Here is a 15026-nt window from a genome sequence, read left to right as displayed (position 1 = left end):
CATTCCTCTGTATTTTGCATCTAAGGAGGCAGATTTTATTGTAATTTTTAATAAAAAATAAAAGAAAGAAAAAAGAAAGAAAAAAATCCCAAAGATAACACAGTTTGACAAACTTAAACAGCAATGATTTACAAAAAGATATATATATTAGCTGAAAACTTGGCATATCTCTGCATGTTTTGCAGAAAATCTATCTAAAGCAAATGAACAGTATCTGAATATCATGTCCTTAAGAAACAGATAAATAATTCCAGCAAAGACCAGATACAGGACCTGAGAGACGCATCAAGCCCTTCAGTTGATCCAGCTGCTGTTCACTGAAGCCTCATCAGAAAATATCTCAGTGGAATGGAAGTGGAAGCCGTGTGGGATCATTTTGACAGAGAACAGAACAAAAGTAGCCGACATCTAAAGAAGAACTTTGAATGTCTTTCAAGAAACCCGGAGAACTATTCCTGAAGGCTACCTAAAGAAATTACAAGAAATCTTACCTGAGAATGTTCAGCCTGTGTTTAAGAATAAAGGTGGTCATACAACCCCACAAACACGTAAGCACATTAGAATTTTACAAGCATTTATTTCTTTTTTAAGTGGACACATCATGAATGTGTGCTTTTAGGATGCCCTGTCTGAGTTTCTGAGCTTTAGTTTTGTATACAAGCACAACAAGTGCAACAGATGAAGAGTACAGGAACTCACAAGTGCTGCTGAAAACAACAGGTTCCTGTACAGAAGACACAGAAGTAGAAAAAAGCCTGCCCATGAAAATAAATCGGCAAGGGCCCACCTAAAATTTGTTCCTAATGGTCTGTAACTAATGATACAGTCATTGCTGTACTTACTTCTCATTTTCCTAGTAAAATATGAAGAAATTAGACTTTTGCACAGTACTCAAAGTACAAAGAATTTTCAAGTCCCAGTTTGGGTTTGTCCCTAGTCTCCAATAATTGTCCAAATAGGACCCCGAACATCAGGATGAAATCCAATCCAATCCAAGGTTTTTCCTGGCAAGCCTTACTGAGGGCTAAAAAAAGAACAATATAACTTTTGTATCTCTACTTTTAGACGCTTGGTGGCGCTAAAGTCTTACTTTCGTAAATTTGTAACTACAGGACCCTGTTTTACAAGAACCAGTCGCTTACGGTCAGCCTTACCAGAACTAGGAAGATGATAAGATGAGTATCTCAGTGGCATGACTGACATGAAATAGCATGTCTTCATGTGATGTTACAATCGTACTTTCCCTTTCGTTTCCTTTATTTTCTTTCAAGAGCAAAATCGTGACCGTAGACTATTTGCTGAGAGAAAACAAACATGTTTCGGTGCCACCCAAGTGTTCATTTCGATCACGTGAAAGTTCCTTTTAATTTGTTTGTGAAACGACAGAGAGGCCTTGGACTTTTTTTATTTTCACTTCCAATTTTACATTTTACTGAGGATAAGAAAAATATTTAGGATTCATCTTTATTGCCATTACACATGTATAAATACAGTTTACATCTAATCGGACGTGCAAGAGCAGTAAGTGCAATAGAAGAAGATTATATAGTAATCAACCAGTAATCAGTAATCAGTAATCAATGTGACATAGACCGCAGCCTCCAGGCTGGGCACACAGCAGTAGGGAGGCAAAGAAGCCCCCCAGCCAGGCTTCACACCATAGACAATTGCCTTCAGATGACCCCAAAGATAAAAGTCTAAGGGGGTCAGATCAGGAGACATTGGGGGCCATTTAACTGGCCCACGACGACCAATCCACTTTCCAGGAAACTGTTCATCTAGGAATGCTCGGACCTGGCACCCATAATGTGGTGGTGCACCATCTTGCTGGAAAAACTCAGGGAATGTGCCAGCTTCAGTGCATAAAGAGGGAAACACATCATCATGTAGCAATTTCAAATATCCAGTGGCCTTGAGGTTTCCATTGATGAAGAATGGACCCACCATCGTTGTACCCCATATACCACACCAAACCATCACTTTTGTTGTTCCAACAGTCTTGGAGGGATCCATCCAATGTGGGTTAGTGTCAGGCCAATAGCGGTGGTTTTGTTTGTTAACTTCCCCATTCACATAAAAGTTTGCCTCATCACTGAACAAAATCTTTTGCGTGAACTGAGGGTCCTGTTCCAATTTTTGTTTTGCCCATTCTGCAAATTCTGTGCGCCGATCTGGGTCATCCTCGTTGAGATGCTGCAGTAGCTGGAGTTTGTGAGGGTGCCATTTGTGAGTAGCTAATATCCACCGAAAGGATGTTTGACTAATGCCACTTTCCAGTGACATGCGGCGAGTGCTACGCTGTGGGCTCTTGCTGAATGAAGCTAGGACAGCCACTGATGTTTCTTCATTAGTGACAGTTTTCTTGCGTCCACATTTTGGCAAATCCAACACTGAACCAGTTTCACGAAACTTAGCAAGCAGTTTGCTAACTGTAGCATGGGAGATAGGTGGTCTTGTAGGGTGTCTTGCATTGAAATCTGCTGCAATGACCCGGTTACTGCGTTCACCAGATATCAACCCAAGTTCGGTCCGCTCCTCACGTGTTAACCTCTTCGACATGTCAATGGCTGTGAACAAAGAGAAACTTGTAAATAACTCATGAAAGAATAAAGTTACTTTGAAACCAAGCACACCATTGTTTTTCTTGTGACATTACCAATAATTCTGATGTGTCACATGGCCCTCTTGTATCAAAGATGGCCGACTTCTAAATGGCCACCATGGTCACCACCCATCTTGAGGAGTTTGCCCCCTCACATATGCTAATGTGCCACAAACAGGACTTTAATATCACCAACCATTCCCATTTTATTACGGTGTATAAATGGCCCACCCTGTACTATCTGAATGCGGAGCTACCGTATTAATAAAATTAAGCTTGTTTAAAGCCCGTTAAGAAAGCTGTCCATCTATTCGAGTTAACAGACAGCGATATTACAACAAGAGAATCTAATGGTTCACAATCGAGTATTTTATTAAATGACAGTTTAGTTTATATTACCCCAGCTCTAGCCTGGGTGTCTGCGTCCAAATTTTATGTACCCTACGGTCTGCAAGTACAAATATATGCTTTAGGATCATAGGATCAAGTTATCTTGGACGCAAAAAAATTAGACGCTAGTGAAAATTTATTACTTTCCACACACATCTGTGTGTGGAAAGTAAAAGGGACCAAGAATGGTGAGGCAATTTTCTGCAAACTTGACTGGGAAGTAGGCAGGGATTTCATACTTGCTCATTAGTTACCATAGTGATATACCCTGTTAAGACGTGAACCTCCTTCATAGTACAGACACCACAGGGTTAATCACGAAGTTACCTTAATATTAACCTCTGTTTCGTAGTACAGTATGTTCATTTTTGTTCACTGAGTCATGCCACAGTCATGCATCTGAGGTGGGCTAATGACGTCAGAAGAAAAACTTGCACTTGATTCGCCTAGAACCGCTCAGTGCGTTAAGGTGAGGATTAGGGTTAGGATTTGCAATTAGGCTTGAAGTTTAGAAATGCACTACTTTGTACCCACAATAGCCCATGTTAATGATTCCGAGCTATCTTTGTGTTGCCTGTGATGTAAATAATTTCAGCTGAACGCCGTGCATCGTGCTTGGAAGAAAATCCGAGTACATAAAGATAAAATATAGTGGATTCATCATAGCTTGACAAGACTACAACAACGAATTAACAGTAATAAACCGCAGTTTCACGTTAACGACAGGAAACAGAGTAAGTCCGCGAAGCACTGTGTTCCTTTACTTGTAAAATAAAATTATAATTATAAACTAACTGCAATTCATCAAGTAAATACACATAAATAATAAAACAATCGCTCGTTATATTTATTAGAAATCTTTGCTGTTTAAGTCCATTTTACTTTCAGTTAATTGCCTATGATAACTTGCACTTGAGATTCTGTTATTGCTTTACAGTGTGAAATTTCTTGCGGTGGTGAAAGATAAACCCCGTAATAATACACTAACCCAGATAATAACATGTTTTTATGTTGGCCAGAAATCAAGTGGGATATGTTTTGGCAGGAGCTTTAGAACACGCGTGGACAAACACCTCGGTCAAGAGCGTTTAATGTAAACAAGCGTATCATTACACTACGCTGCGTCTGTGGAAATTTCCACTTTGATGACACTGCAGCAGTGCGTCCCAACATTTCACAAAACACCCTTGGCCCACATCAGTTTCCAGGACACGCCTAAAAGCGAACCCACTTCCTTCCATAGTTGCTATTGGCTACTACGAAGGTGTGTCATTCAACCTGACGTCAGACGCTGTATATATATCAAGACTTGCCTCGGTAATAAAAGCTCATAACACATTGCAAACGCTTAAAAGAAATTACGCTTTTTATGGTAGGTGGCAGAGTTTTTTTTTTTTAATTTTATGACTGAATTAAGAGGAGATCTCTTCGTATTCGTTGTCGGAGTCACAGTCTCATAAATATTCAGTAGATTGACGAGTCATAAAGACCGCCTCTCCTGCACCAACGACACATTCAGCATCCTCGGGCGCAACATCTCACTGAGCTTTCGTCAGACTCCGAGTCGGTTTCATTGTGACCGGGGCGACTTTTAATTTCCGAGAATGGCTTTGAGAGGAGCACTTTCCTGTCTTTCCCACTCTTCCCGTCATTTCAACCATACTTACCAGCAAAGCAGAGCTCATTCGGTGGCCGTGCTTGGCGCTCCGTTTTCAAAAGGACAAGTAAGATATTGAGGTTTTTTTTTTAATATTATCATTACTTTTAAAGAGCCTATCATCTTTAACAGTTTAACAACTCCCATGTTTTCTTCCCTACAGAAAAAGAGAGGTGTGGAGCATGGCCCTAAAGTCATCAGGGATGCGGGGCTCATGGAGAGGCTTTCAAATTTTGGTAAGTGTCGTAATCTTGGAGCTGCCGGTGGTGCTGGGTTATGTAACTTGTCGGTGGGTGTAACCTGCAGCTTAACCCGGCAGACTTTTAGACAGACATATCTTCAGCGCTCGGTCGTCAGTCAGTCTGTTACATAATCGGGAGAAAGTAAATATAAACAAATGATATGTAACCAATGAGAGAGATTTGGTGCACATGTTTCGGAGAACAAAGTGATTTACGCGCGAGTCCAGTTTGAGGCTTTCGTCATTAGTTTTACAGGATAAAACGTCGTGTAATAAAATAGGATGTAAAACTAGACTTATTTATAGGCTCCCGAATGTATATTTGTGCATGTTTAATGCCATATTAAAGCCAGTCAAAGAGAGAAACCTCGAACATCCTCTCCGATGTTTGATGTTAATCCTCGTCGAAATGTTATTGTATAATGGCTACAAACTCATGCATAGGACGGAAAGACGAGACAATACAGGCGGACATTGTGATAACTGTCAACATGGCACGCCGGCGTCTCGCTCTTCTCGTGAGAAATTACACCTATTGCTCATTCATTCTTGCCCCCAACCCCCCACCGCCGTTCTGGCACATGCTCGTAAGAGCCCAGAATGAAGATGACGGTGTTATTTCCATTATCTCGTCACTGCAGTGACAGACACTTTTACTTTTTATGTGGTCCAAATGAAAACTCCCACGCAGTCCGGTGTGAAAAGAAGTGGTACCTTTAACGTGAAAGGCACAGCAGGTGAAAAGAACCCCCTCTGTGCGCATGTCAGCGAAGTGCCATTGTTATTGAAATTCCACTAAGGATTCATGAATAAAGAGAGGAGGGCCTGCCAGTTCTTAACAGGCCATGATAAGGTCACAGCTATCCCAGGGTACTTAAATTCTATCTGTGATCCAGACATAGTTAATTACCTTTGGAGTGATCAGGTTAATGTAGATTAATATTGTGCATGGAACAAACACAATGTAAATCATGATGGCCTCCATTAATTATTGTAGTAAAGGTAGTTCAAATTAATCTGTTTTATGCTTAATAAATATACTCAAAATGTCCAAAGTAATGTCTTGAAATTTTGCCCAAAAAGTAACATGAAATGGAAATCTGCTGTCGTGATACTTCCTAGCTCACCAGAATCCCCATTTGCACCACAAACTGCTCCTGCCTCTATAAATATAACAGAAAAACCAATGAAGGTGTGTGACAATGGCAGCTTAATGCAGGCCTTTAGGTTGTAACTTCCTAACTTCCCTTACCTAACTACCCAGGTAATCCAGTTTGTTCTGTTCCACACATCAGCTCATGGGGTGTAAACATGTTGTGCAAAGGGAAGAGCGCTCCCTTTGTGTTACACATACACTATACAGTGCGTCACTGGCTTACTTTCAGTTTCTGTATGGCCACTAAGTGGATCTGCACAATTACATAATGACTATATTGTCCAAAATACCTTGAACTGTATCAAATGAGTGTATATATATACACACACTCATCAGTTTGTTCTTACGTTGCTGAATCTCAAAGATACTGTTGTAAGTTTTATAGTAACAACCTTGATGTTTATCACAAGGTGGTTTATAAAAAGTAAAATAAAACCTGAATATATGTAATCTAATGTAAAATGTTGGCCAGGAATCAATTCCCTGGTGGCCAAATTGGCAGCAATGAAATAAGATCTAGCTGCTATGTCACTAACAGAGGAGGACACATGAAACCAAACACTAAGAGAAGTAGCTGCCATGTACTCTTACATCTTCACACTTTCCTGTCAATTTGTACAAATTGTTTAAATTAAAAATATATAGATATAATCAAACCAATAATCACTGGCATTTATAAACATTTAACATGCCTTTACATATGAATAATAGCGCTTGTAATCTTGCATTTAAAATTTAAAAGCTCATCCCTTTGACAAACTTATGAATTGTCTTGCAAGAGATGCTCACTGTTGCATCAAACAAGGGCTATTCCTGTCCTGTCTACGAATGGTCATGAACCGCATTGGTCACCCTTGGATCAGCAGAGTAATACTACACTACCATCAAGGCTCATATAGCTGGATGAACCCTAATATGGTGAAACACTTCACTTGTTTACTTCGCTGTCTATATCTAAACTTTTAAATCTTCTGCAACCACGTAGTATAAGGCAAACTACAGTCACTGAAACCTGACCCGATGTGGGAAACAAGACTAATGGAAAGTGCTCCGTCACTAGTTCCACTGGCATTGAATGACTCAAACCCATGAGAGTGCAAGGTCAGACAAACGCATGTTAAGTCACGGGAGCTACGGATTATGTAGGCTGCCTAACTGACACCTGCACATACCACGTCTGCTAATTACAAATCCTCAGGCTGTTTGAAGCCGTCAGGTTACCAGTTCCTTTGTTCAGATTTCCTGAGAAAATAGTGCACTCCCGTTCAATGAGTCATTTTAAACTGCAGCAAATGTGACACAGCGCAAAGTAGTTTAAATGTATGGATGTTTGTTGTTGTGTTTTTAGACTTTTCTGTCCATGACTTTGGGGATCTGAACTTCCAACACCTGGAGGAGGATGAGCCCTACATGGATGTAAAGTTCCCGCGGACTGTGGGTGCAGCAAATAAAAAGCTGTCTGCAGCAGTGAGGAATGCTGTCAGTGCTGGCCACACTCTTCTTATGCTGGGAGGTGATCACAGGTAGGAACAGAAAATATTGGCAATACTACAAGATAGCCTACTCTGTACAACAAGTCCAGTGTTTGTATTAATATTATGAATCCATTGCACAGATATCTTTAAAGCTGCTCTACATCTGTTATAGCCTTGCTGTTGGATCAGTGAGCGGCCATGCCCAGCATAGTCCTGACCTGTGCCTTATCTGGGTTGATGCTCATGCAGATATCAATACCCCTATGACCTCCCCTTCAGGAAACCTCCATGGCCAACCTGTGGCATTCATGCTCAAAGAGCTGCAAGACAAGGTGAGGAAAAACATTCAGCTTCACTAAAGATATATTTAAAAACTACTTACAAAAGGGATTCTGTTAATTTAAAAAAGTATTATTGCTTTTTTAGTATCCTGTATGACATATTAAACAACCTCTTTTCACTCACCAGATGCCAGATATCCCTGGGTTCTCCTGGACTAAGCCATTTCTCAGCTCAAGAGACCTGGTGTACATTGGACTGCGGGATGTTGACCCTGGGGAGTAGTAAGTACTTAGATTTAAAACGTTTTAGTAAACGAAACTGGGGTGCACTCTGAAACATAGGTCTTGATGTGTTTTAAAATTGTGCATTGCAGCCAATTCCTCAAGAGCTTCGGTATCCAGTATTTCACCATGAGAGATATCGACAGACTAGGCATCCAAAGGGTCATGGAAGTCACTTTCGACCATCTTCTGGCAAGGTATTATTATTAATAGATTGTGATTATAATAGATTTTAAAATGATAACACTAAAAATGTTCTTAATTTTTCAATTTTTAATTTATACAAAAAACAGTTATAGATGTTTGAACTGAGATGTTGAATTTTATTACCATCCTGACAGAAAACAACGACCAATACACTTGAGCTTTGACATCGATGCATTCGACCCGTCTCTCGCTCCCGCCACAGGAACACCGGTAAATGGAGGTCTGACCTACAGAGAGGGAATCTACATCGCAGAGGAAATTCATAACACAGGTACAGATCACTACAGTTATGGCTTTCATTTCCTTTGGTCTTTTCTAGATTTCTTAAAGGTCTTTGACTGTCTGGCTTTTGAATCTAACTTGTCATCATCTTGGTGTGCAGGTCTGCTGTCAGTCATGGACATGGTAGAAGTAAATCCTGACCTTGGGGCAAGTCCTGAAGCTGTGGAGGCTACTGCCACGTTAGCAGTTGATGTCATTGCATCATCACTGGGACAGACGAGAGAAGGCGCTCACACATCCATGGACGAAATTCCCCCTGGGAAAAACGACACAGAGCTTCGCCTCTAAGGGCATGAAGCAAAGCTATGGACTTCAACACTGTCATCCCTGACCATTCCACAGATTTAAATACAATACTGCAAAGACTATATCTATTTGAAAGGTGACAGTTTAAAGCTTTTTTTTCCCCTATTTTTCTGCTGCTTGGTCTTTCACTTTGAAAGCTAAATTATGTCGGGATTCATGAAACTACGAAAGGGCTTTGCATAATCTTTCTTCATATTGATAATGCTGAGAAACGTCTTTGACAGAATTTAGACACCAATACAGCTATTGGGGATACAGCAATACTAACTTATTTTATTATTATTATTATTATTATTATTATGTGTAATAACTTGTCTGGCTATCTCTGATAGCACACTGCAAACCTCCAATAAGTGGCTAAGAAATGATGGGTGGGTGGTTAATCTTAGGTGTGCGTTGCCACAGCTGCCAAGTATCTATCATGTTTGGTTTATGAGAGAATTAGCGTGCATCAGCGGTACAAAAAGTATTGAGTATGGACGATTGAAGTTCACAGTCTACTTTAGACTGTTTTGTGGCTGTGCCAGTTAGTTAAAACTAGAAGTATGCTATCACTTCTGTGATAGTTGTAGTTACTGTATTTTCTTTAGAGTTTACTTTTGTATTTTTACTGTGAATCAATACATGGACTATAGTGATTTGTGCACCACTATTTCAGCATCCCTGGAAAAAGTAATAACTATTTGAATCATTATGCGTGAACTAAAGTATGGCTTGTTATCTATGTTTAGTTTAATTTGGCTACTGAATGACTATTGTCCTTGTAACAAAGAGCTTCTATTTTGGTCTTCCTTTAATATGATTAAAATTTTTTGTTTGTTTCTACGTGTGTCTTATCTCCTCATTATTTTGTGATCAAAGTAATATATTGCTTTAATTGATGAATGCAATAAATGAAGAACCAAAGAATCACCTTGAGGATGAACATGAATGCCTACCACATGTCACGTTAATTAACCTAAACCTGAACCTCATGGTTACTCTTCTATGGTGTACATTGGACTGGAAGAGTAGTCAACACGCCCCACTGTGAAATAGAATGATTAAATAGAAATCATTACATTTCCCCACCAAGCTGGGGATTTACCAAAGATATTAGTCATATTAATTCTTTAAAAAAAAGTAGCACAGGAACATAGTATTTTTCGGGTAAGATCTTTCGTATTTCAGAAAGACCATACCCAAACACACCCTGTATGTATGACAGTAGCATATGTATCCGTACCTACTCGAAAGTGCTAAACCAGCCAGCCTGCAATCCAAACATGTCACACTGAAAATATTTGCCATATTTCGTTGTTGGACACATGTGAGCACGGAAAAAAATGGAAAAGTTATCTGAGTATTATTTTTTAACTAAATCACTGCATTCTGTTCGCATTTGTATTTTATACAGCATCCTGGCTTTTTATTGAAAGAGATTTATTTTAAATTAGGTTATAAAACCCTAGAATGTTCCCTTTGTGCTTAAGAAGATGGAAAGGATTTAAAGAAATTCGAAGGTAATATTTTAACACATTAAAATTATATTTCCTTCTTTCTACAATGTCCCTGTCATACATAACCAGGTCACCAAACTTGTTTGTATACTCTAGAACACACCAGGCGGGCATGATGGAATAGAAAAACATTGCAGCAGGTGTACCGTTTCCCTTAACACCACTGGAAATCACCATATGGTCAGTTATTTGAGAATCAACTCTATGGTAACAGGTACTGTTTACCCTTTATTACCTGATCAGGGCTTCCACAGAGTATTTTTCTTAACTGTTTGGCTTCCTTCCTTAAAAATATCAGATGCAAACTGAGGTTAAAGATCAACTTTAATGTTGCAAAAGACATCAAATCGGAAACCAAAAACCTATTTATAACAGTGATTTTTGAATCGTACAGTAATTTTGCATGAACTGTATTAAGACATTGCATTAATTTATTTCACTGATATATCTCATTTAAAACTTAAGTCTTTTTTTTAAGCACACAACCACTTAAACACAGAAAAGAAAGTATTTTGTTAGGTGCTTTTTCATCATATTGTAAAAGATATTCATACATCAGCAGTTGAATTTGAGCAGTTTTGTAACCTAATCTGAGACTCATAGCTTTCTAGAACTTTCAGTCACATTTCACAAGTGCTTTCACCCAGAGAGACATGTGGACTCAATTAGCTTGTTTTCTGACTCAGCTAAGATGCTACAAAGAATCATCCATGGGATCTGTAACAGCCAGCAGACAAGTCCAGATCATCATCCTGCAGGACATCAATGGCATCAAGTGACAGTGCAAATCTAAGTTCAAAGAGCTTCTGTAGGTTTGGTCCATTAGCAAGTTGGCAAATTGCCATTCACATCAAATAATGGACAGAATGCCCTGTCAGAGTTCAGGCCTTCATTGCCATCACAGACACAGATAGCTGAAAACAGCAGGACAGTGTTATTATTGCTACTGGATAGTCAGTAGAGACAGAGTCTGAGTTTGCCCTGGATCCACAACTTAAACGTAAGTCTGCTCATTTTCGGAAAAACTTCAGGTAAATCACAGCACCCAGAATGGCCAGTTCCATTAAAATGATGATGCCCAGTAGCAACTTGTTTGTCACCAGCCTGTAAGACAGAAAAGAAGCAACAATAAGATGCTTACACTCAATGTGCTCAAATGTTCCAAGAACATTTAAAAGAGACCCCAATCATCAGGATCATGAGACGCACACAAAAAAATAAGGAACTGCTGTGGTGTAAGACGTCTTTGTAGGGTGCACTTACCGCCTTGACATGGCACGAAGAATTTTTCTACTACGACTCAGGTTCTCTCCAGTATTCGCAAGCTACAAAAACAACAAAACAGAAGAGTTTTAACAAACCTACTAATCTCAGGTCATCATACAGTCCTGTGCCAAAGTCTTGAGCCACTATTCGTTTCTTTATAGTTTTGTAGGAAGGAAAGAAATATATGCATCGACTTATTAAAACGTGCAAACATGCATGAAAATACAGCACATAAGGTAAAAACAGAGTTTTTAAAATGCTAATGAGCTTGGAAGTTAATATTTAAAGTTTTAGTTACATTAAAATTTTTAAGGACTGCACAGGATAGTGAGATATGTCAAGCTGACAGCTAGTAGCTCTTTGGAAATCACATTTTTAGTGCAAAAATACTATTTTATGCCTGTTGAACTGTGTTATATTTGGCATTTTTCCATATTTAACTAAAAAATTAGAAACTAATAATGTGTTTTTGTGATAAGTTGTCACGTGTAGACACATCAACACTGGTTCATCATTTGATTTAGGTGCCTTTTTAAGCTTAAACGATTCATAGGTCAGTGACAAATAGACATCACAGGTGGCTAAAGACTTTTGCACAGCACAAGAATACAAGCGTAATAATGATTCTCAGCTCACTCTGTTTCTGCTTCGATCCAGCTGTTCCCTTTGTTCTCCCAACTCCTCGATGATATCTGTGCCAATTTGCTCCGTCTCAGCAGCGATGCGCTGGCTGCGCTCAATACTCTGGCTGGCGTTATTTAGAGCATCCGTACCTTGAAGAAGCAATGCTCTCTGGGACTGCAGGTGTGTCTGCAAAGATGGGGAAAAGGGACAAATGAAACCAAGTTTAAGCAGATTTATTCTGGAAATACAGTTACATAGACATCCACAACGATCACTAGGAAACAGGGTTGACATTTTTCTCAGTCTAATACAGTCTGGATCTGTAAGTGCTGCTGAAAAATAAGCCTTAATAAGTTCAGAGGATTTGGTTTCAAATTGATGAAGATGTTTTCTTGATTTGTGTGTCTCCTATTTGCATTTTTTCTTATGTTACAGCGCACTGATATTCTTCAGCAAAAAGAGGAAGAAAAAAAAACAACACACACCCAGAAAAAATCTTACCCTAGAAATGCAGTTTGACATAACAGCAGCAACATAAAATAATGTTTTGTGCATCGAAACAGACGCGTGACGGGGCCTGTCACACGTCTGCAACAGCAAACCCAAGCACCCCAAAGCCCCTAACTCACACTGTGCTGATTTTGTGAAGAGTAGATGCCATGATTTCCTGGCACTGTGTTGTACGAGGAGCCAAAGCCAGGTGCTGAGTTTTTCATGTCCCTCTGAAGCTTGCCGAGGTCTCGCCGGTACATACGCAGTTTTGTGCTCATTGAATTTCGATAGGACGGAGGGGCAACGCGCAGCTCCTCTTCCATTCCTTGTAACTGGAGAAAGACAAGAAAATGTTATTGTTTGAGAAAAAGACAGAAAAGGATCTTACTCTATAGAAACAAGCATATATTATCAATTTATTTACTAGTTTAGGCTTAACCTTCGTAAGCCAGAACATTTGAGTGACATTTGAATTCATGCACAGTTAAAAATGGGGCATACTTAGAATACTAAATTTAATTAGAGGTTCTTCTATTTCGATTTTATTCTTATACACGTGATGGCCAACATATTAGAAACACCACTCAGATTTTAATAATATAGGTAACAAGGTCAGAATCTTGGAGGAAAAAAACAAAATATGTATAAGTAAATATCCAACGCTGGTGCTAGCACAAGACTCAATCATGAAACATCATCATTCCCATGTCACTCATTGTCCCGTCCTTTTCCAGGTTAAACAGGTATTGGTAATAGGTTTGCACATATGTTGTGGGACATAATTTGCAGTGCATAATTCTTAAATGACTACTTAAAATATGTTGATGTTAAAAGATGGAATAACAATTATAAAAGGTTTGTGTCAACAAAATGAAAAGAATAAAAGTTGTTTTTTTTAACTTCACTGTTTTACTTGAAATGCACTGTGGTTACCAGAAAGACTGGACAAGCGAAAAATTCCTTTTGGGGGGTAAAACGTACACTATGTTTCCATTTTGTATTGAACAAGTGTTATTTGCACAACAAACGCGTGTATTATTTTGATAATTCACTATTTCCCTGGTGGAAATTTTCTTAAAAAGTTCATTTCAAGCTCAATTTAAGTGTATTCACATGAAAATGTCATAGCTAGTAGTCAAGTGAACTTTAGCTAGCTGTAATGGGGAAAAAGATAAACAGCTCACCACTTCTTCAGCCTCCCCATGTCTCTCATCGAAGGTCCTCACCAGCCTCTTCCTCTCCTCTGCAGGAGTGACAGTACAAGTGTTACTTAAAAAGCACATAACTTACATTCTAAGGCGTAGTTATTTTGATCTGGGCTTTATGAGCAAGCAATTACCTCCGTGAGATTTCTGAGCCTTATCTGGCATCAGCTTCAGCTCCTCGTACAACGATCGGTACATTTCGTGCAACTTCTCGAATTCCTCCGACGACATTTTGCATGTCATTTAAATGTCCTTTCTTGTGAAATTATTTTTGTCTTTTATTGTAAAATACAACACTTTTTATGATCACAAGTTTAGGTATCTAGTTTTGCTATGACGATAATCAGATTCTCGGGATTCTTCTTCCGGATGGCTTTCGACTGACCGTCGTAACTCCGGAACAAAACGCAAACGTACTAAAATGTCATTATTTTTACTAGATATGAAATTGAAAAAATATTTTAAAAAACACAATTATGTAGGAATTTAAAACAAAATAGTGAAATGTTGTGAAAAGCGTGTTTTAAAATAACCTGGATAATTATTTAATGATTATTTCATTCCGGCGCTACAGAGACGACGTTAATAGGGCTTTCTGGGAAATGTAGTTTTTAAACCGAGCTACTTGGGAAATGTTTGTGTTTATTCTGTTAATGAAACTACATGGATTCAGAGTTCCCCTTGTTGAAGATGGAGAAATTTCCTCATAGTAAGCGTCTATAACAAATTTTAAAGTACAGATCTATTTTGAATGTATAAATAGCCTGTCTAGCTAAATAAATGGGTGATTAATCATTGATTAATGTTTCAGAGAGCAGGGGGAGTATTATTTCGGGTTTATTGTTTTGTTTTGTTCTTACCTAAGCCATCAAAACATCACTGTCAAAATAATTAAAATGTATCTTATTGAAAGTTAAAATGGCACATTATGAACCTCGGGATTTATTATATATATATTCGTGTATAACAAATACAACTGTTTAACACTGCCCTCACTACTATGTCATAAAAACATCCTCATAAAGGTTTACAAGATGGTAGAGGGGAATGGTTTGGAGACA

General features: G+C 38.8%; 2 protein-coding genes across 2 annotated transcripts; one reads left to right on the top strand and one right to left on the bottom strand.

Moving 5' to 3' along the window:
* The first annotated feature begins 4329 nt into the window (after window positions 1–4329).
* arg2 (arginase 2) lies at window positions 4330–9665 on the top strand. Its single transcript, XM_085342920.1, has 8 exons — window positions 4330–4716; window positions 4813–4885; window positions 7395–7569; window positions 7694–7853; window positions 7990–8084; window positions 8177–8281; window positions 8426–8562; window positions 8674–9665. Exons 1-8 carry the CDS (start codon window positions 4597–4599, stop codon window positions 8859–8861), a joined length of 1053 nt encoding a protein of 350 aa, XP_085199046.1. The 5' UTR covers window positions 4330–4596; the 3' UTR covers window positions 8862–9665.
* A 1126-nt stretch (window positions 9666–10791) lies between these two features.
* Window positions 10792–14313, bottom strand: vti1b (vesicle transport through interaction with t-SNAREs 1B). Its single transcript, XM_085342921.1, has 6 exons — window positions 14100–14313; window positions 13945–14003; window positions 12898–13092; window positions 12281–12454; window positions 11642–11703; window positions 10792–11482 (listed from the first exon to the last, which is right to left on the bottom strand). Exons 1-6 carry the CDS (start codon window positions 14206–14208, stop codon window positions 11389–11391), a joined length of 693 nt encoding a protein of 230 aa, XP_085199047.1. The 5' UTR covers window positions 14209–14313; the 3' UTR covers window positions 10792–11388.
* Between the last annotated feature and the right edge of the window lie 713 nt (window positions 14314–15026).

The sequence above is a fragment of the Diplotaxodon limnothrissa genome, linkage group LG19 (assembly GCF_057381915.1).
Source record: "Diplotaxodon limnothrissa isolate DT_005_m linkage group LG19, D_limnothrissa_male_GT1.1, whole genome shotgun sequence".
Classification (NCBI taxonomy): Eukaryota; Metazoa; Chordata; class Actinopteri; order Cichliformes; family Cichlidae; genus Diplotaxodon; species Diplotaxodon limnothrissa.
Note: the sequence above shows the minus strand (reverse complement) of the source record. Positions and strands in the feature narration are given on the sequence as shown.